At 33.5% G+C, this 22,438-nt stretch overlaps 1 protein-coding gene across 1 annotated transcript in view; it reads right to left on the minus strand.

The window, feature by feature from the left end:
* LOC143236287 (active breakpoint cluster region-related protein-like) overlaps positions 1-14,700 on the minus strand; it is a 99,887-nt gene extending 85,187 nt beyond the window's left edge. The window contains exon 1 of the mRNA XM_076474558.1: positions 12,653-14,700. Within this exon, the coding sequence (XP_076330673.1) occupies positions 12,653-14,396 (1,744 nt within the window). The 5' untranslated portion in view covers positions 14,397-14,700. The remainder of the gene's footprint in view (positions 1-12,652) is intronic.
* Between the last annotated feature and the right edge of the window lie 7,738 nt (positions 14,701-22,438).

The raw sequence follows: 22,438 nt of genomic DNA on the forward strand, positions 1-22,438 counted from the left end.
AACTGGTAAGGGAAATTGGGGTTGAAGTAAACATCTCTACAGTTACCAGTTACGAACATGTTACGCTCTTCTGGGTTCAAAGCATGCCGTCCTTGTAGAACTCCATATTTAAAGCCTGTTCACTTAGAAGCACGATTGAGATATGCAAGAGAGCATACCTATTGGTAGAGTATTCTTTGGTCAGACGAGACTAAAATTGGGTTTTTTAGCAAAATGATGTTCGTTATATATTCCATAAGAATAGGGAATGAAATCTTCCAAAGAATACCGTCCCTACAGTTAAACACGGAGGCAGCTCGATCATGCTATGGGGTTTCTTCAGCTCTTCTGGTGTAGGCAGCCTTCACCGCGTTAACGGAATCATGAAAAAAGAAGAGTACATTGATATATTAGGCACTTATATCAAGAATGATGCTTGGACTTGTGGCTTGGGCATCGTTGTATCTTCCAGTATGACAATGACCCCAAGCACACATTGAAATATGTGCAATCCTGGTTGCAGAGAAACCATATAAGCATTCTGGAGTGGCCATCGCAGTCACCCGATCTCAACCCAATTGAAAACGTTTGGCATCAGTTGAAGACCAGGGTTCATCAGCATCATCTGAAAAACGTGCAAGAGTTGGAGGCCTTCTGTAAAGAAGAATGGAAGAAAATACCAGTCGAGTACTGTCAAATAATCATGGAGGGCTATGAGAAGAGATTGCGCCAAGTAATTCGCCTGAAAGGCTACACAACTGACCATTTAAGTAGACACATGAACACTTTCTGCCCCTCCTATGTTTGGTTATTTGTTTATAAACAGTTTATTTGTTGTTCAATTTACATAAACATTTATGTAGATGTGTGTCAGTATAATACTTATACTATACTTTCATTATCCTAATCATGATACTTTTTAAGTTATGAGAAAAAAACTACTCACGACGCAGGGGTACGAACACTTTCTGATGTAACTGTATGTAAAATATCTTAACCCATTCCAAGATGGTGGGTTACAAATGGACAAATCATGTAAAAAATGAAGGGTGAATTAATACATGTAAATAAGTACCATTGAAAACTGTCATTCCAAAACTTTGATAAAGGAAACAAGGGTAAAAATAGTTTGATGGATTTGTTTAGCAGTTTCTACTAATCAATATTAAATTTTATCATCAATTAGCAAGTACTGATTAACATCATTTTAACACATTATGGCAACTAAATCCAACTGTTTCTAAAGGCATCTAATAATGAAAAAGAAGTAAACTGTATATTTTTATTCTAATAACACATTTATCGTCATACCCTAGTATTTAAATGTTGTGATGTGTTAAATTAAATTGAATTTAATGAACAAAATAGTTCCTGGTGTATAAAGTAACACTTAAAAACTGCAAGAAATACTAAACACTTCAGCTGTCACAAAGTAATGCAACAATCAATTAAACACAGAAAGAAATGACTTAAAGATACTACAACTGAACATGATTGCCATGTTGTTGTTTTTTCAAATTAATCTAGTTTATCTCTCTTTTGTGTGCATAAGATCTTATCACTCCATTCACAATGTGGTCTCCTTGAAATTTGAAGAAAATATATAGTGACTTCTCAGCAGTAATTACCCCTTTCACTATAGACATCCTTCACTGTGCATGTCACAAGGATTTTAGTGAGTTACATTTAAAAATCAATTAAACTATTCCTTGTTTGTTCATGTTATAACAATTAGTACAACATAAAATTGTAGCTAATACTCCATATTTTAACAGTACATAAGTTTCAAGTTTTTAATTTTATACAGAAATATTAAATTTTCAACAAGTACAAAATTTAACAATATTCTTATTTTAATATTGTCATCACTCAGGTAAAGCACAATTTTCATAACCTTCAATTTTGTTTGACTACAGAGCCATCAAATGGAAAAATTAGACCTTCTTGTCACATTAATATTTCTCTCTTACATTTAATATAATTTTTACAGTTGAAAATCAAAGTTTTCATCTATCAAAGTATGTATTATATTATCTTCTGTACAGAAAAATGTTTATTTTTCATTCACTACAAGCTTCATTCTGATAGAAAACACACTGACTAGCTCAGATTAATTTGTAACAGCTCTTGTTAGAAACCCAGAAAATTTATGATAGTTATGGGACATCTGTTTTTTTATATGTTATTCTATATTCTTCAAGGCATTATCTAACATAACATTTTAGGACAACATGAGATATATTGATCCATTTTGATTATTCCATCCTCTAAACTACCTTAAAATAATTTTTAAAAAATCTTATCAACAGCTCTTATCATTTATACACTAACCAAAAATGTTCATAAAATCACTTAAATGTACTGCCTCTACAACATTCCAAAGGACAACCACTCTGTTAGAAAAATAAAACTGTCTTGGCTGTCTTATAATTCAAATTATGATAACCCACAACAGTCCCAACTCAGAGGTAATGAAGGAGAAGTTATCCCCTGAAAAATCCTTCAAGAAGTCAAAAGAAAGTGTATAGTAGACAAGTACTGTAGGGTAGTTGTAACAGTAAGAAAAAGGTAGGTAAATTTGGCTTGGAATAAATGGACAAGAAAGTCAAGATCCCTTCCAACATGGCAATAGTAAAGCTAACTGCTGAGAATCGAGAAAAACATAATCAGGTTTGGTGGTAAGCCAAGAAAAAATGACCTGAGAGCCAGCTCACAACTGAGAAAAAATTTGCACAACATGAATCCTGACATTAAACAAAGGAAGGAAAACAAAATACTGGGAGGAAGGGTGATCATGTAATAAGGAAAGAAAAGGATTACAAGAAACTGGGGAAATAGAACACATATGAGAAATCATATTGAAAAAGCTGAATTAGGTCTAGCAGATTTCCAAAAGAGAGACAGAAATGCACATATAACTGGGAGGAAGAAAAAGGGTATCAAAATATTCATCCTCAGAAATAGGTTCAGCTTGTTCATGAGAAAATCTAGCACTATTAGAAAAAGATCAACTCAGATAATGTTCAAGATCCTAAGATATAAAGGCCTAAAATTTCTCAGCTGAGTTGCTCCTACCTGAAACCCGAGTAATTGTGGTAAAATATCCAAAGTGGTAACATAAAATTTGTTATTGATCATCAAAGATTAAAATTGTGCAAGTTATTAAAAGAAAATTGAATAACTATAAAATTGGAAAGCAAACATAAAATGCAGCAATAATCCTTCCACTTCATATGATATTAATGAAAAAAAAAGCATGAATATCACATAACAAAACATACAGTGACTGCAGCATTTCCAAACTGTAACTTCTTGTTTGGAAGAACTGAATAAAGGGAGGCATGGTAGAAGGTTGTTGCATGATGATTTACCTATAAGACATTGTCAAACCACACTGATCATGGGATACATAGAGCTTAAGCCTTATAACATGTGAAAAATGTTTGCATACAGAGGATACACACTGCACAAAAATAGCTATATGTGAGTAGAGGAAAGGTACCATACTAGAATTTAAAGACTGTTTTATTAATAGCATGAGTTTAAACTCAACAAAGAAAAACCTTAAGTATTTCAGAAATACATATTTCTGATTTGAATTGAATATTTAATATAATTTTAAGTTACTAGTACATACATCAAGCAAATGCATTTCTTGCTTCCATTTAAACCCTAGTTGTCAGTATTAACCCTTTCACAATGGAGCACTGGTTAAAGGCCATGACATTATACTTGTTGACTTGCATTCAAGTCAATGAGTTTGGAATCAAATTATAGATAATAATTCAAACTTTAATCTTATATATGAGTTCATTTCTTAATTTAGGTGTAAATACAAAAAAAAAACACACCTAAATATAAATTTTAGTGAGTCATGTGGTATGTTGAATGCAGCATTGTTTAAAATAAGGTGTTTGTGATGTCAAAATATTAAATCTATAGTTTCATACAAATTAAAAACTCAAATTATCAATATTAACAACCTACAGTATAAAATAAGAATCTCACATCTTTTTATCATGCTAAGATATGTCTTATGTGCTGGATCAAACACCTCTTTCCATTTTTGAAAACAATCCCTTATATAGATTTACTTCAAAATATGACATTTGAATAACCAATCAACAGCTTCAAATGCCCCCTAGTGATTTTTCTCAGCCATTTTAATCAATGAAAAGGCTACCACCTTCTTTTGAACCAATATTTCAAGAAAGTAGGTTGTGTTTCTGCTCAGAGTTTCCTAATTTTTTTAAAATTTAAGTACATCTTCATTACTATTCTTATTAAAGTGGAATTCTATGGTATTAGTATAGTTATTTATGATTTTTCTGGTTATTTAACTGTATATATAAAACTTAAAATAATTATTTGTTTGATATCCTCCACGTGTGAAATTTTAAAAAACTTAGCAACCTATGATTAGCAGCAACTGAGTTCAAAAGTAGTAGTAAGAAGAGATAATTGTTTGCTTTACTTCTTGATTAATTGTTCTATATTTTAAAAAATATAAGTTTAATAATTTATTTCTAAATAGTAATAACCTATATACATATATAATGTATAATAATTAAAATGTGACTGTATGTTATAAAATACAAGTCCACTAAAGCATAGCTAAGACAAGGAAGACTAAAGGTCAATTTTACATTACTGGATACATAACTGTGTCAAGTTATGCAATGTTTGCCAGGCACAACTGTAATGTCAATAAAATAAAAATAATAAATATATATATAAATGTATAGTGTTATGAGACTTAAGCTACTTAAACTAAACAATTATATTTTTTCATTATAATGTGTAGGCATTCTGGTATGAAAAAAGCATAATTTATATCAATTTCCTATCTTTTGATGGTGGTTATGAAGTTGGTCAAATGACAGACTCAACATAAGAGTGTGGAAAATAACAAAATATAAAATCTCACTGAAATCAAACATTTGAAATGTAATTAGGTTTCAGAGACTACACAGAAATATCAAGATTTTTGGGGTGAAGAATATTTTCTTTAATCATAACAAGAAATCACTTTGCACTCAAAATAGTAACAAAACAGACTCAATATTTTCACAAGCAAATGTTTGGTAAAAATATTTCATTAACAAACTGATTTTTTGTGTACAAAATACCTGTAATCTTTACTAAAAGTATAACAAATTTTGTAAAGATACACATGCTATATCAAAGGTTATAGTGCAAATACTCAACATGTTCAAATATGTAGGTGAACTCATGTATATTATACATGAAAGAGTTAATTAACTCAAAAAATTGTCTTACAATACCCCAGTTGGAAAAAAAAATAATGTATTAACTGAACTGAGTACAAAAAAGGTAGTTAAATAATAACAATAACTATTCTTTAACTAATCTTGTTTACCAGATGTATTTGTATCTATAAACATTTTGTGAACTATTACAAAAATGAGCTTATTTTAGAAAGGTTAAATTTTGTCAAACAATTAAATAATTATGTTAAAATATAACTAAGATCAAAACAAGGCAACACTACATAAAGGAACACCACCTGAAATTTTAAAATTTAGGTTTTGAATACAAAGCCTAAAAATATATTAAATCTATATATACATAGTCTAAATCTTGCAAGTAATTGTCAACAATTAATGATCAAAGCAGGTTATTTACATATATCAGAAATAAAAATTAACTCAGGAATTAGTTGCATTAGTAAAAATTCTTAAATAATAATTAACTAATCTCAGTATGCATACAAAATCTTTTGTTGAGTATCAATTATTATAGAATTCACATTTCAGCTTCAAAATAAAAAACCTTAATATTGCTTATTTATATGTTACAATAAGTTCTATGTGTAACCATCTTTAAGCATCATCTTTGTATTACAGTACCTTATTTAACTGCTATTTAAATAGCATGCATAATGTTTGAAAATTATATGAGCATAAGCTTAATAAAAAATAAAAATCAAGTATTTTTCATGTCTAATAAAAACATATATTGTCTAATGGGTTTTTCCCATACAATTAACATGACACTTGGGTATAACATTATCATATTCACATTTGTGCCTTTAAAAATCTATTAAGTGTGCAGCTTGTGCAAGCAAAATTCAATCTGTTCATACATCAATATGCAGCTTGCTCATTCTTGCTTCTAGTTTGTTGTTTCGTACAGCAACAGATTACAATGTGTGACAATTTATTTTCCTAAACTATAGCACACTTGTAGCTAGTTAGCTACAACTCAGCTTACAGTCTTACATGTAGAGCGGGTCTGTAGGTATAGTATTCTAATAGATTATTTGTCAAGCTCATTAATCAATTACATTCACAATTATTCTCACATTACTTGAGTTGGCTAAACATATATATATAAAAATTTCAAACTTTTTTGTCAACTGGCAGCCATTTTCTTTGTTTTTAAAATATGTGATAATCCCCACTAACCTGTCTAAATCATTGGTTGGTTGGTTGGCATTTATTGGTAAAAAGCAACTTGGCTAACTATGCCAAACAACCAGAAGAAAAAACATAAAAGTGAAATTGTTGAAAAATGTGAAAATTAATCAAGGTAAAACTAAAGAAACTTCAGAAAGCAGGTAGAAAACTTAAAAACATTAAAAAGGCCAATGGCCCTTAAAAATTTAAAAACACAAGTAAGGTGGACAGTGTCATCACTCCCAATGACACTGTCCAATATGAGTGGTAAACCCATGAAAAAAACATGTCTAAAATTGTGCCATTGGTCAAAGTTGCAATGACAGCATGACAGTAAAATGTTCACTATTGCAAATTTGGTGTCACAAAGACCACACATTGATGCATCAGTCCCTGATAAAAGAAAATGATGAGTTAAAAAACTGTGACCAAATATGTAGCCTTGCCAGGACAACATCCTCCTTCTGATCCTTACAGAAACAAGATAACCAAGAACAACAGAAAGTTTAGTCTGGAAAAACTTGCTATTACGTTGCTTACTCCAAGCCAACTGCAAACTGGTATGGAGCCAAGCCTTGAATACAGGACCATAGTCCATATATAGGACAGACACACCAGTGATAGCACCAAAGCAGACATACTTAGCTGTCAGAAAGCTTGTTCCCACAAATATTTATGTGGCCTGATATCCAGAAGAACTAAATAGAAACAAAATATAAATGGGACAGTTGGTTTTGAATATTGATTGAAAAAAGGATGAGAACAAATGTCAAACAATTCCACGGCCAGTAAAGAGCTAAGAGGGTTGGTATAAACAGTACAATTAGTGTACTGCACAGCTTCTACATGATTCAGGGCAAAAGAAATGGCATACAACTTGGTAGTGAACATAGAAACTATAGAGGGGATCCTTTGTGAAATCAACAAACCATGGCAGAGCCCACAGTCACTTGATTTCAAACCATCAATATAAATGGGAATGGAAAGATGGTTCAAAACATGTTCAGCAAACAGAAGATAGTACTTCCAATAGATAGTATCTGTCTTCATCAAATGACTCAAAGAGATGGTAATGAGCCATGGTGAGATGGGCTAACCAGTGGAGAAAGTAACATCATCGAAGGACAGGCCCAATTCAGTCCTGTTGTGCCTGAACATGAAGGCCAAAAGAAAGAATGGCAAATCATCTATTGTGGAAAAGCATAGCCCACTGAGGAAGAAAAACACAACCCCAAGCAAGATGCTGTGGTAAGGATTGCAGTTTTGAAGCATACTGTAAAGAAAGTTGCAAGTGGTCGAGGTGAAGAGGAGGTTTGTGACACGTGGTGGACAAAATTGGGACTGGAGAAGTGTGGAAAGCAACCATGTTGAGTCAAAGCCCCAGATGATGAACAGGATCCAACATCTTCATGGCTGAGTGAGATCCTGGAAGAACCTAAGACTAGTTTGGATTGAATGAGAGCATAATAGATCTTTAGCAATCCACTCCCCAAGAGATGGAAAAGAGGACACTGAAGATGTTCAGAGCTCTTGTACATTTGACACACAGCTGCTTGATATGTGTAATGAAAGTCAGCTTACAGTCAAAGATAAGTCCCAAGAACTTTGCCTAAGAGACCACAGGAAAAACAACATCACTGAGACAGAGCTCAGGATTGAGGTGAATACCCTGCTGACTGCAAAAGTGCATGCAACTAGTTTCAGAGAAAGAAAAGGTAAAACCATTTACTGTGGTCCATTTCAACAAACAATTGAGGAAAGTCTGAAGCTACCGCTCAGTAAACCTCATGCTCGATATCTGACATGAGATGTGGAAGTCCCACATAGAGCCCATTTGCAACATTAGGAGAAAGTTGTGCAATGGCAGCATTAACCTTCACACTGAAAAGCATGACAATCAAGATCCATCCTTGAGGGACTTCAAATTCCTGTAGAAAAAAACAGGAAAGCATCAAGCCCACACAGACCACTGAAACATTTCAGATAAAAATTAGTAAATGGCCATGCAATTCATATGAGTGGAGGTTTAACAAAATGCTTGTACCTTCACATAGTATTATAAGCCTTCTCAAGGTGAAAGAATATGGAAAAAAGATGTTGTTCCTTGAGAAAGGCTTCTCTGATCAATGTTTCAAGTCAAATTAGGTTGTCCATGGTAAAGTGCTGTCATCAAAACCCACGCTGGGTAGGCAAGAGGGGGTTGTTTGATTCAAGGTACCAAACAAGACCTTATAGAGACAGCTCATCAAAGTAAATGGACAACAGTTAAAAGGAATCTTGGAATCCTTTCCAGGCTTAGATAAAGCAAAGCATCAGGAAAAACATTCTCCTGCTAAATCTGTTAAAAACAACCTAAAGATTTGCAACAGAGGCAGGAGAGAGATGGTACAGTATCTCATAGTAAATATAATCAAGTAATATGTTGAGGGTTAGACCTCTCAACCACCATGATCCTTTCCTCTCCTTCACAGCAAACATGTAGGTAAATGCTCATATCCCTGAGAAGGTAAATTGAAAGTAAAGAACTTTTTCTGGGAAGTCCCCTCACCATGTACAGGAATCCACCTTGAGGATATATTTAAATCAAATAACAAAACTACATATGTCACTATCACTCACAATGGTAATAATGTTTTCATTTAAAACATACCATGGTTGCAATTAGAAATCATCATGTAAGCAGTTATGAAATATATTTATTTAAATTGTTTGAACATCAACATAAAAATGCTATTCAACAAATATGAATTTGAGTTGTCAGAATATTTTGCAGTCACCTACCATGTGCACTGAAGTGACTTTCATCTATTTTCTGTAGCTTTCAAACAAATACGATTTAACACAGAAAGATTTTAACACCAATTACAAATGTTCCCATGAAAACATATGCTACTGCTAAAAAATACTACATTTACTCTACTATTACTTAAAAATTATAAATCTTGCTTTATCCACTAATATTTAAACTTTCTTTATAATTATTTTCAAAGGTTGGATTTCCTTAGTAAATGAACAAACCACTTGATATAACATCAGAAAATGAGAACAAGACTGCTTGAAAAATTAGGAAATGGACAATATACTCTCAAGAGGAGATAGGTCCTTATCCAAGTAACATTATTCTATGCAATGGGCAGAAAGATTCTAAAAATATAGATAAGTGCATTGTTTACAAGCAGAACTCTTCAGAGCTGTGCAGAAATTAAAATTTAAGCATTTAAAAAATTTGTCTTCATGAATTACAGTACATGTTAGAAAATGGCAAAATATCAATTCTAAATACTGCAGTTAAAACTGTTGAAGTAAAAAGAATTAACATACATAAAATTGACTTTAAAAGTGTAATAAATGATATTGCAACCCATCTGTACTTGGTGAAACTTCATAATTACAGAACTGAGAGAAAAAGAGAAATGTTCATTTCAAAAGTAATTAATTTATTAATGAACATAGTTTCGACAGTAAAGGCATCATCAGGTGCAGGAAGTTTGAACAATTAAAGAACTTGCTTATGTGTATCTGAAACTACAGTCATTAATAATGTATTTGTGAAATACATAGTTGCCTTTTTTTCCTCAACTGTAAACCAGTGGAGAAAGCAACATCACTAAATAGTAAGCTGGAGTTGGAGGTGGTGTAGGAGAATTTTTCTTTTTATGAATATTGTCCGAGTCACTAGATGACAGATTTCAGGCTATAAGACTGATTAACTTTCCAATAGCCTTCGGTGAGCTAGTTAGTGTCTTTTCACTTGGATGTTTAGTTATTAGTGAAGTATTTTGTTCATATGAATCACGGTAGTTAAAAAAGCACCAGCCATCTTTAGAATACAGTTTAGTAGTAAGATACTTCATTAATCCTACACTGTTGTACATGTAAATATTTCATATATCCTACATGTACAGTAATACAAAACCTGTAAAAAGCTGAAAATACTATTGTAAGCTAAATTTTTAATGTAAATTAAGGTTAGCTAGAAGCAACTGGGGGTCTTAATGATAATGTTCAGGTCCGTAGATTGAGTAAGACAGGCGTACACAACACTTATTATAAATACAAGTTATTTGAAAAGTGTGTAAAATAGTTTTAGAGAGCTAAAAGTCAGTGAAGGAGATAGTAGTCAGTACTGTATTAACTAGTGTGGTTACTGGGTAATGTTTTGCAGTTTTGATATTACATTAGTCCAAGTATTACTACAGAAATTTGAACGTCATCTGTGACATAAACCTATATGGGTATTCAAGCTTGTAGAAATATTAGAGGATGAAGTAAATTCTTATAATTTTTTATGGACAAAATTATGAATTATTTTTCACCAGTTAGGTGAAAAGAACCTACCAACAAACAATGCTACAAGAATAAAATGAATAGCATTCAGTGATTCTTTTCATCAAATTCCACAAGATTACCATAACAAAACTATGGAAATTTGTTGATGACAATAAACACATTAATTTGTGAATTTTTTAAACTTGTTTTAGAATACTAATTGACTTTATTACCCTAAAAAAATTTTCAAGTAAGATATTTTTAAAAATATCACTAGTTCCAGCTGTGCACTTTGATCTCAAAATATTAGTTGTATCTGGTAATAAATTAACTGATGACCAAACTAATCAATTACATTTGATTAATTAATTATTCCTTTCATTCAGCAGTTCAAAATCACGAATGATGATAAACACCTTCAGTAGCTTTTCCATAAGGAATAAGCAAGCACTTTTGGAGGTAACAAGAATTGTTAACCCAATAACTTAAAATCATGAAGCTATCACACTTAATCACAAAAAGCTAAATAACCTTGAATTAACTGGAAAAAAACAACAAACGTTAGAAGGCTAAATTGCAAATTTTATACTTAAGGTGGAGAAAGCACAGACAGCCATTTATGTAGCTTAACAACAAGAATAATGGTAATATTGTGAATACTTAAATAGCTGTAATAATCAAACTAATTGTAGTCAAAAACCATAATTTCAATTACTTTTATGAGTTATGACACTAATTAATTAATCAGAGATGCTGCTAGGTGCTGGCACATGGGTCTCATGCCCTGATTCTACTTGACAGTGCCCTGAATTCCCAGTTGGTTTCTTGACAAATGAAACAGAAAAGCATTGTTGATATCATACTGAAAAGCCACAAATTCCCATTCCTATGAGCCTGAGCTACAATGTTTTTTAGATACCTAGTTACACCTCTGCAATTTAGCCTAACAAAACTGTACTATTCAAAAATAATAATGGTAAATCACTAGAGCAATATTTTTATTACTATGGAGTTGTAAAAACAAACACTAATTCTGATTAGTTGATTATTTTCATGTCATTAATCAATTTAATCATAATTCTGATTATTTTACAACTAACTGATGTAACAGATTCTCATAAATAATGAATTATACTGATTAATTGAGTTAATCACTCAGTCCTACTTACATTTAAATATATATTTTACAGCCAATATGAAATCCATACAAAAGCAGAAATTGTTTTGAAAATGAAGGATTTTAAAATATAAATTACAAACCATCCATAACCAACTTCAAACTATATCAACAGATAAAGATACATATGAAAATAAAAACAACTATCAATGTCCCTCTTTGCCCTAACAGCACATTTATAAATTTATATTTGAAAAACTATACTATATTCTGTATATGTAGCACCAAGCTACATGCATCGTCAAAACAATTCTGCAAACACAGACTAGGAATATAAAGTTCCTTACAATCAAGTACTATTCTGGTAGCTTTTCTCTGCATGATTTCTTGTGACTAATATCCTTCCTTTACCAGTTTTAGAACTAAGAAGATATCCAAAAATGACCTAACCAAAGATTTATAAGTTGTGAAAATGATTTTATCATTGTTAAACAGATACAGTCTTAGTTTTAAACAGTGAAATAGCTCTAGCATTACAAATACTCATTCAAAGGTTGAAGTTTCTATGATACATATTCAAAAATATTATTTCACCAAAACAAGTCCTTTGATTGTTCACACTTTCTGTATATTAAATTTAAGGCTTCAAATTTTAATTGTTCAAAGAGACTACTTCCATTTTTTGCTATTCACTCACTAAGTTAGATCCTTCCCAATCAAACCAATATTCTTTAGCACCAACTTTTCCTCGTAAATTATCAATGGAAATAGGTAATTTATATCATATGTTGCTATTATTACCATTAATATAACTAACTAGCAACATATATCCCAAAAACAAAACTACAACTATGAAGACATAGTTTACCTGAGTCCAGTTCAAAGACATCATCTGTTGTAGTTGTGGGTCTTACAGTTTCAACGAGTTTTTCTTCAGTTCCACTACAAGAAGGATCATTATCTAATTCCTGGTCACTAGACAAGGAATGCATGTTGAAGCCATCATCATCTGAATCAACAATAAGAATTTCATCTTGTGAAACACTGGGTTTACTCTCTAAATTATTTTTCAGAAAGTAATCAATATTAACATATGTAGAAAAACTGGGACTATTACAGCCATCTTGTTCCCGAAGAACTGGACTCTCTATGTTAGTCTCTGTCACAGACGTTTGTGGAGATTGATTATATGTAGCCTGATGAACTTGATATCCAAGTATTGCTCTTTCAGAAAACACAACATAATCTCCTTCATCATCTTCTTCAAAAGGTACTAATGTATCTAACTGAGAGGAGCTGCTACCTTGTTGAGTAACGTCTGACGGCTCCAAATCCTCATCAATAGCTACTGTATCATAAAGAGTTTCTTCGCTGTAGCCATTTCCTTCATCCTCTCTTATCTTGTCCTTTATACTAATGTTATCTGAGAATTCTTCATCTGAAACAAGTTTCTTAATATTTGTATCAGAGAGAATCTGCTGTGTGAAAAATGGGGAAGAATTACTGCTACATGAGCTGTTAGTTCCAGAGGAATGACTTTTTGACAACAAACTGGATTCGTCTTTATAATCTTCCTTTTCATTAATGCTAGAAATACTAGGTCTGAAAGTGGAAAATGTGCAAACTGGCGAAGTACGGGGACAGTCATTAAAAGCTTCATTTCCTGAAGAAGCACTGAAACTTCTCCCAATTTCTACCTGCTTAGAAGTTAAATCTCTTTCTAGAGAATTCTCAGTCATTTCAGTGTTACCTGCTGCTAAGCAGACTTTAGTTTCTATTTCATTTGCAATGTTGCTGAGGGATGCCTTGGGTTTTTCTCTTGAAAAATGAAAAACAGGCATTGGGGCAGAAATTGGCTGTCTTGGTTTTTTTGGAGGTGGTGTAGGAGGCTTTTTCTTTTTCTGAATATTGTCTGAGCCATCAGATGACAGATTTGAGGTTGGAAGACTAATTAACTTTCCAATTGCCTTTGGTGAGCTAGTTGGTGTCTTTTCACTTGGATGTTTGGTTACTAGTGAAGTATTTTGTTCATATGAATCACAGCCAACTTCTATTACTGTTACATAGGAACTCTTTTGTAATTTTAACCCTGCAAAAACAGGTTCTGTTTTGATAGGCAGTTCTTTACCATTGTCAACAGTGAGTTCAGTAACATGTGATACAGAATTTAACAAGTTTTGGCCAGGTTGAGAAAACAGATTAATTTTAGTTTCAGTGACACTTGGTGCATTTTTACTATCAGGTATAGTTTGTACAACTTTCTGCACAACATTTTCATTATTCTGAACATCTGAAGTGATATCTATATGGCAATCATCCTGACTGTTAACAGACCCAATTTCAGCTGAATTTAATGTATCATCAAACTTGCTAGTTGAAGAAACAGCACTGTGGTCATCTCTTGCTGAATGTTTCACTTTTTCAGCATCTGCCAGAAGCTTTTCCAAGTATTCAACATAAAATTCTTCCTTTTCTACTTCCTCTTTCAGAAGAGAAACTCTTTCCCTATGTTTGATTAAATTTGCACGAACATCTTCTTCCCAAGCTTGAGGCAATTCACAATCGGGAAACCGTTGCCCCCAAGCTTTCTGGAATGCACTAAAAACACTCATGACTGAGAAACTTACTTTATTTTTAATCTAACCTAAATTAAACTTTTAAAATGTTTTAAACTAAGTCTCACTCTTAGTAATAGTAATACTAGTCTTAAGTTGATCAGTCTCACGTTCCGGATTAAAGATTACACGCAAGTTGTCTAATAAAAAGTGAAATTTAACACATAAAAAAAAATTATAAATGAATTGTATGTAAAACATTTCTACATTTCTTAATATTTAGTAATGTCACTTTTATAAGAGTTTTACAAGCACACTTTCCACATCATAACCTTTCTCGGTAACCATATACAAAGGTACATATACCTATAGTTCAATAAACGTTTATTAGCTACGTAAACGACTAGATGGCGCTATATTGTCATTGCGATGGGGGGGTAAATAAATAAACAAGTTTTGTTTGTTTGTTGCTGAAACTCGGGCAAAGCTACTTAAACGCTTTCAATGCTTACCGTTTCTAATTTCTAAGCAACTATTCATAACCATCCACTGCCAATTTTTGAGCTAATCATTACCAAAGAACAGTATGATTGACTACACATAATAACGCCCCCACGGCTAAAAAATGTGTGTGAGTGTTCGGTTACAGGATTCGAATCCACTCCTCTCAGATTGAGTCGTGTTTCCTAACAATCAGGTCATATTAATAAATAAGCGGAGAGAATGTGGTGTATAATTTGTGTCAAGCATAAAGCTATACCCGTTGTGGGTCTCGAAACTCGATTTTTAGCGTTATAAGCCTACAGACTTACTGCTGAGCCATTGTTAACTTATATTTTAAAGTACTCGTACTTTGAATTTCTTTGTCTACTACAAAGTTACTATCATCCATTTCTATGCTTTCATAATACAGTTCTTTTCACTCCAAAACTTTCATTATAAAGGTCAGTTCTTAAAATTTTAGATTATAATGCACAAAAAGTATACATTTGTAAATGATAGTGCACATATCGTAAATCAGCATGTATACTAAATAAATAAAAAAGAGGATTTAATAAAACGAAAGGGGCTCATAAACTGGCATATACATTTACTAAATCAACAAGTATGTGTTTCAGCTGACTTCTTAATTCACGAATATTAGTGACATTTTAAATTGATAAATCGATTTTGAATTATTCTGGATAATACAGTTAAAAGAACCACAAAATGTGGTTCACACAATTTATCTCAACATATAAAGTTATACTCGGCATCCATAGTTAACTTGTTCCAAAACGAGACATATTCAACAAGTATAATATCCAAAGCCAGAACCGACACTAATTCATTCTCAACACCTTTAAAGACAAAATACAAACTCACCAAACATCTTTCCACTCATTTTGACTTACAACTCATGAAATTATCACGCAAGTTAAACTATTTTAAACAATATTGAGGCTTTTAAAAAAATACTGATTTATCGTAATCGTAAATGAAACCTTAAATGTTCATTGATGCACTTAAAACTACGATCTTAGCTTACTTCAAGTAACTTTTGAAATGATATTAAAATAAAGAATATTTTTAAAATAAACACAATGCTAAAATAATATATTTGTTTTGAATTTCGTGCAAAGCTACACGAGGGCTATCTGCGCTAGCTGTCCCTAATTTAGCAGTGTAAGACTAGAGGGAAGGCAGCTAGTCATCACCACCCACCATCAACTCTTGGGCTACTCTTTTACCAACGAATAATGGGATTGACCGTTACTATATAATGCCCCCACGGTTGAAAGAGCGAGCATCTTTGGTATGACGGGGATTTTAATATAATAGACAACTTAAACAAAAATACATATTCGAAATAATTTTGTGTATTCGTTTGATTGTACTACTTGCAAATAAGTCAATATGTGACAGAACTTTAGAACAGCAGGTAACCATGGCAATGTAAAAATGAAATTCAGTGTGGAGGTACTTATAAGACTTTTTAATGTTGTAATTAACCAATGATGCTAATCCTCATTGTTATTTTGAGTCACCAAGAACTAAAAGGAGGTTGAAACGTTTCCGATGTAAGAAATATGCCAACTGGCACTACCTCAACCTTAGGTGAAGCAGAGTGAATTTTGAAAACGCACTGAGGACTCTTGTTGTGGTCAGGAGCCTTTCCAAGGAAAGATGGTTGCCTAAGTTGGCATGTATCATTGAAAAGCTCAAGAACAAACCGAGAAGCTATGTGGCGTGTATGTGGTCGAAATAGTTACTTTTTCTCTAATCAGCAATGAAAGCTACATACAGTAAATACTGGAACCTTAAACGATAAGCTGATACTTTTCATAGGAATAATGTATAATATTCTAAACCATAACACACTTGGTCAATCTAATTATAGACGTCAACAGAATCTGAATATCCTTTCTGAGGTAATTAAGATAATTAGCTAATTCGAGCACCAGTGAATAGTGATGGAGAGCGTAGATGAATGAATAACACATAAAAGTACAACACTGGATTGAATTCTGTCTTCTACCACCACACACACTGTTACGTATGATAATTTACTTTGGGCAAGTCACCGATTTATTATGTTATGTACGTAACGTATTAGTATTTCAAAAAAACAGAACATTTTAATTTTAATTTAAAGGTTAATATGTATTAAGTTTATAATATTTGCCAACAAAATTGATACACAAAATTTTCTTTCTTAGCACAAATACATTTTAATATACAAACAATACAATTTATTATAATGGTTATCACTAATCGTTATTACAAATGATGGTTTATATACAAGTTTTACAAACTTACAAATAATACTGATCATAACTGATTATATTATGGTTGATCCAGCTCCACAACGAGCAAATTAATTCTGAGTTAATACTGTCATACTTCACTTAAGTTAGCTGGCTGGTTGGTCTCATACTGCTAACTTTTTACCGATGGAGATATTTAATGTCCTCGAAGAAATACAAACGTCCGGAGTTAATTTACTGAGCTAGTAGGCCCAGCACAGCCAGAAGGTTAGGGCAGTCGACTCGTAATCTGAGGGTCACGGATTCAAATCCTCATCACACCAAACATGTTCACCCTGCTATGGGAGCATTATTACGTTACGATCAATCCCACTATTCTTTGGTAGAAGAGTAACCCAAGGGTTGGCGGTGGGTGGTGATGACTAGCTGTTTTCCCTCTAATTTTACACTGCTAAATTAGGAACGGCGAGCGTAGATAGCCCTCGAGTAGCTTTGCGCGAAATTAAAACAAAAAAACTGAACTTGAACAATTTGTCTCTCGGCTAGTTAGCTGTTTTTATACGAATCTCACGCTAGCTAGTTCGAACTTTGTTGACTGAACACGCTAGCGTTTTCGTAAAACAAATATTGTTGATTTTTACACTCAAGAATCTTCTACAAATTTACAGAACGGGCGGAACTTCAGCAATACACGCCACATGCATCAAACCGAAAACAAACATAGATATCAAAATAAATCTGTTACAAAACACAATCCTTCTCGTAACTCCAAAGTTACCTGAAGATGCCAACGGATTAGCAGAAAAAATGTAATATATATAAACTAATCAGAAATTAGTTCTAGTAATAATAACAATAAATAAATTGTTAATCAGAATTAGTTCATCCATAGATATTAACCGAGAGCCAATCATTACAACCTTGCGAAAAGTACTATAGCTCTTTGCCAATATCCCACTATTAATTAGTTTTTATTCAAGATAGTGCGAGTAACAGTGTATTATTTTCTGCTTAATATTTTTATATGAATGAAGCCAATAAAAACAATTACGTCACGTTTGTAATGGTGCCTTCCAGTTCATGCCTAATGCAAAGTCCAAATACATTCTGTCTTAGAGTAGAATTCCGCGCAAAGCTACACTAGGGTTATTTGCACTAGCCGTCCCTAATTTAGCAGATAAGACCAGAGGGAAGGCAGCTAGTCATCACCAACCACCGCCTACTCTTGGGCTCTCTTTTACCAACGAATAGTTGAATTGACCGTCACATTATTACGCTCCCACGGCTGAAAGAGCGAGCATGTTTGGTGCGACGAGAATTCGAAACTGTGACCCTCAGATTACGAGCCGAGTGCCTTAACAACCTTGCAATGTTGAGCCTCTTAAAGAATACCATATTATGGAATATGTTAAAAAGAGTAAAATACATCATCCTATACTTGTGTGTATATAAATACTAACTTTTCGAATTTGTGAAAATGTGCCTCATCTTGCTGTAGAGCAAGTAGTACTCAAGCTGTACCTTAGTTTTTCAGTTACTTTTTATAATGTTTCTGGTTAATAATTTATGTCCATCTACAATAAGAAATGTCCTAATTTGTCATCACTGATGTATGCAATAGTTTTGTTTCCTTGTTGTTTGTTTTTGAATTTCGTGCAAAACTACAAGAGAGCTATCTGCGAAAAATATCTTTGCTTTAGCAATGTAAGACTAGAAGAAAAGCAGCTAGTCATCACCACCAACTACCAAAGTTTGGCTTACTCTTTTATTAACGAATAGTGGGATTGACCATCAACTTATAACATTCTCAGTGCTGAAAGAGCGAGCATGTTTGATGTGATGGGAATTTGAACCCGCGATGCTCAGATTGCCTTACCAACCTGGTCACGTCGGGTCATAGTAGGTTTGATTATTCTATGGTGTGAAGGAAGTAATTATCCAATAAAAAGTTATGCTCTCACCAACTAATGCGGTATTCCGTCAGTATTTCTGTGCTCCCGATGTGGACAATGAAGTCGAGGCCAGGTGGTTAAGGCGCTCGACTCGTAATCCGAGAGTCGCGGGTTGGAATCTCCTTCACACCAAACATGCTCGCCCTTTCAGCCGTGGGGGCGTTATAATGTTATGGTCAATCCCACTATTCGCTGGTAAAAGAGTAGCCCAAGAGTTGACGGTGGGTAATGATGACTAGATGCTTTCCTTCTTGTCCTACACTATTAAATTAGGGACGGCTAGCGCAGATAGCCCTTGAGTTGCTTTGCTCGAAATTCAAAAACAAACAATGAAGTATTTTTCATCGTTATTATTCAAGTGGTATCACACCTTTAGAATTTTTCAAGATAATATACCATTTCGGTGATGTATGGTTCATTATTTTGGTGGACATCCTACCTTAAAAACTGAAGTGATAATGCTTGACAAATCATTAATGACACAACTGTAAGTATTGACTTCGTTTTGATTTGGTTTGGTTTTCGATTTTCGCGCAAAGCTATACGAAGGCTATCTATGTTAGCCGTCCCTAATTTAACAGTGTAAGATTAGAGGGAAGGCAACTAGTCATCACCACCCACCGCCAGCTACTCTTTTACCAAAAAATAGTGGGATTGACCATCACATTATAACGCCCTGGCTGGAAGAGCGAGCATGTTTGGTGTGATTGGGATTCAAACCTGCGACCCTAGGATTACGAGTCGAGTGCCTTAACCACCTAGCCTTGCTGGGCCTCGTTTTCATAACAACATTATTTTTAGAAACAGTTCGCCCAGATAAATACATAATCTGTACCATCCTTAGCATATATGAAATTCTACTGTTATTGTTATCTGTGTCTAATCTGAATACACTGCTCTCATAAGAATGATCTAGCATCATTTTATTTTTAAATAAAATAGATTTTATGGTCCAAAATGCATGTTAAAATTTACATAAAGCATGTATCAGTACAGAAAATGGTATTAATATATTGCAAAACTTCACTACAAAACTCTTAATAACACAAATGTTGAAGCTACTGTTATTGTTTGGTTTCAGGCCTGGAATACCCATTATTCACGGTGATCTTCAAATAATTATTTGTATAAGTTCTATATGCATTAAGGTATATTTTGCTCATTTGAATTTTAAGTTTTTATACACTGGAATACCACTCTCAAAGCTGTAGCTTGAAAAATGTGGTCAAATACCAGTATGCAGTCTATATAAACGAGATACCTTCTCATTACAGTCCTCTAAGTGTTAGCTCCACTGGTTTCGTGAAAATAGTTCGTGTATTGCGTTGACTGAATTTAATGACACATAATTTATGGAGTCGTTTCCAGTTGCTAAAAGTCTTGGATCTACGTCCAGTACACTAGTGTGTTGAACTAGCAAAACAACTTCCAATTAAGGTTGGTCCTAGAGTACAGGGAGCACCGGGTGCAAGAATTAATGATGGACTCCTTGCTACAATGTACACGAAATTAGAAATCCACACACACACACATATATATATATATGCATGAGAGAGGTAAAGATTAGAGACAAGATGAGATAATAATGCATAATAAATACTCAGTATATTCACAGACAAATCTGTTTTTCGTTTGGTAAAAATAGTTCACTACAAAATATGAATTTTTGAATGTGAAAAACTTATAATGTTCACTTAAAATCTGCAAATTTTATAAAGATATATCTATGAAATTAAAAGTTAATAGTGTCAAAACTATCACCTTAAACGAGTATAAAGAGATTACGTAGTTGGTCAAATTGACCAAGCCCGAATTCAGTGTTAATTAATATATACACGTGTATAAACTTCACTTTTTGAAGATCGCAATTTGAAGATCGTAGGTTTGAATATCTGTCCCACTAAACATGCTCTTCCAGTCAGCCGTGGAGATGTTATAATTTGACGAAGAATCCCACTGTTCGTTGGTGAAAGAGTAGTCCAAGAGTCAACGCTAAATTAGAGATACCTAACGTAGATAGGCCTCGTGTAGTTTTGTGCAAAATTCAAACCAAACCACTTCTTCAGTCCAAAATATTTATTTAAACGTCTTCTGCTACCTTTTAAAATGCCCGCCTTCAGTGACAGAGCGGCATGTCAGCCAACTTAGGTTGCTAGAAACGGGTCTCGATAACAAACAATGACCCTTAAAGTCATCGTAACTCCGTAGAATTTCGCACTTACATTATATAAATATCCTCGATCTAAACTACTGATTACTTGCGAGAATTTACCACAAATAACGCTTTACTTTATAGATAAATCAGCAATGAAGCACCGGTAAAATGTCTTGCCTTCCAGAGAATATCCTGCTTGCAAATGCGAAAGTTTTACTGAAATGACAGCGATATCGATTGTTTGTTAGATGAGAACTCAGTTCAGAAAACATAGCACCTATTGTGAAACCACTTGAAGCCCTAAAAATAACAAATTTAGTATTCAAGATGTTGTACTTTCCGAAACCTGGAGCCCACCATGTTTAATGCACTCGACTCGTAATCTGAAGATCGCGAGTTTGAATCGTCGTCACACCAAACATGTTCGCTCTTTTAGGCGTGGGGGCGTTATAATGTTAGGTCAATCCCACTATTTATTGGCAAAAGAGTAGCCAAAAAATTGGCGGTGGGTGGTAATGACTAGCTGCCTTCCCTCTATTATTACACTGCTAAATAAGGGGCGGCTAGCGCAGATAGCCCTCGTGTAGCTTTGCGTGAAATACAAAAACAAAACAAACAAAGCTGTAAAATATTTTATTGCTTCAAAGGTTATATTGAATTATTTTATTTCAAATATTTATCCAGATCAAAACAAAATGATGCAAAACAAGAATTATTTTCATTGGTATAATATTACATTTTGTGAAATGAAATATGCATCCAATATTTAAAAAAGACTGGTATTTCTATGAAAACTATTTTTATTAAAAAGTTTTGTTTGTTTGTTTGTTTTGAATTTCGCGCAAAGCTTTACGAGGGCTATCTGCTCTAGCCATCCCTGATTTACAAGTGTAAGACTAGAGGGAAGGCAACTAGTCATCACCACCCACCACCAAATCTTGGGCTACTCTTTAACCAACGAATAGTGGGATTGACCTTAACATTATAACACCCTCACGGCTGAAAGGGCGAGCATGTTTGGTGCGACTGAAATTCGAACCCGCGACCCTCGGATTACGAGTCGAACGCCTTAACTCACCTGGCCATGCCGGCCAAAGATTTATATTACTTCGCAGATTTATCCGCATCTTGTCATACTATGTTTGCGAACTCACACCACTAAAAACCCGGTTTCGATACCCAGTATGGGCAGAGCACAGATAGCCCTTTTTGAAGCTTTGTGTTTAATTCCAAAATAAACAAATT

The sequence above is a fragment of the Tachypleus tridentatus genome, chromosome 13 (assembly GCF_004210375.1).
Source record: "Tachypleus tridentatus isolate NWPU-2018 chromosome 13, ASM421037v1, whole genome shotgun sequence".
Lineage (NCBI taxonomy): Eukaryota > Metazoa > Arthropoda > Merostomata > Xiphosura > Limulidae > Tachypleus > Tachypleus tridentatus.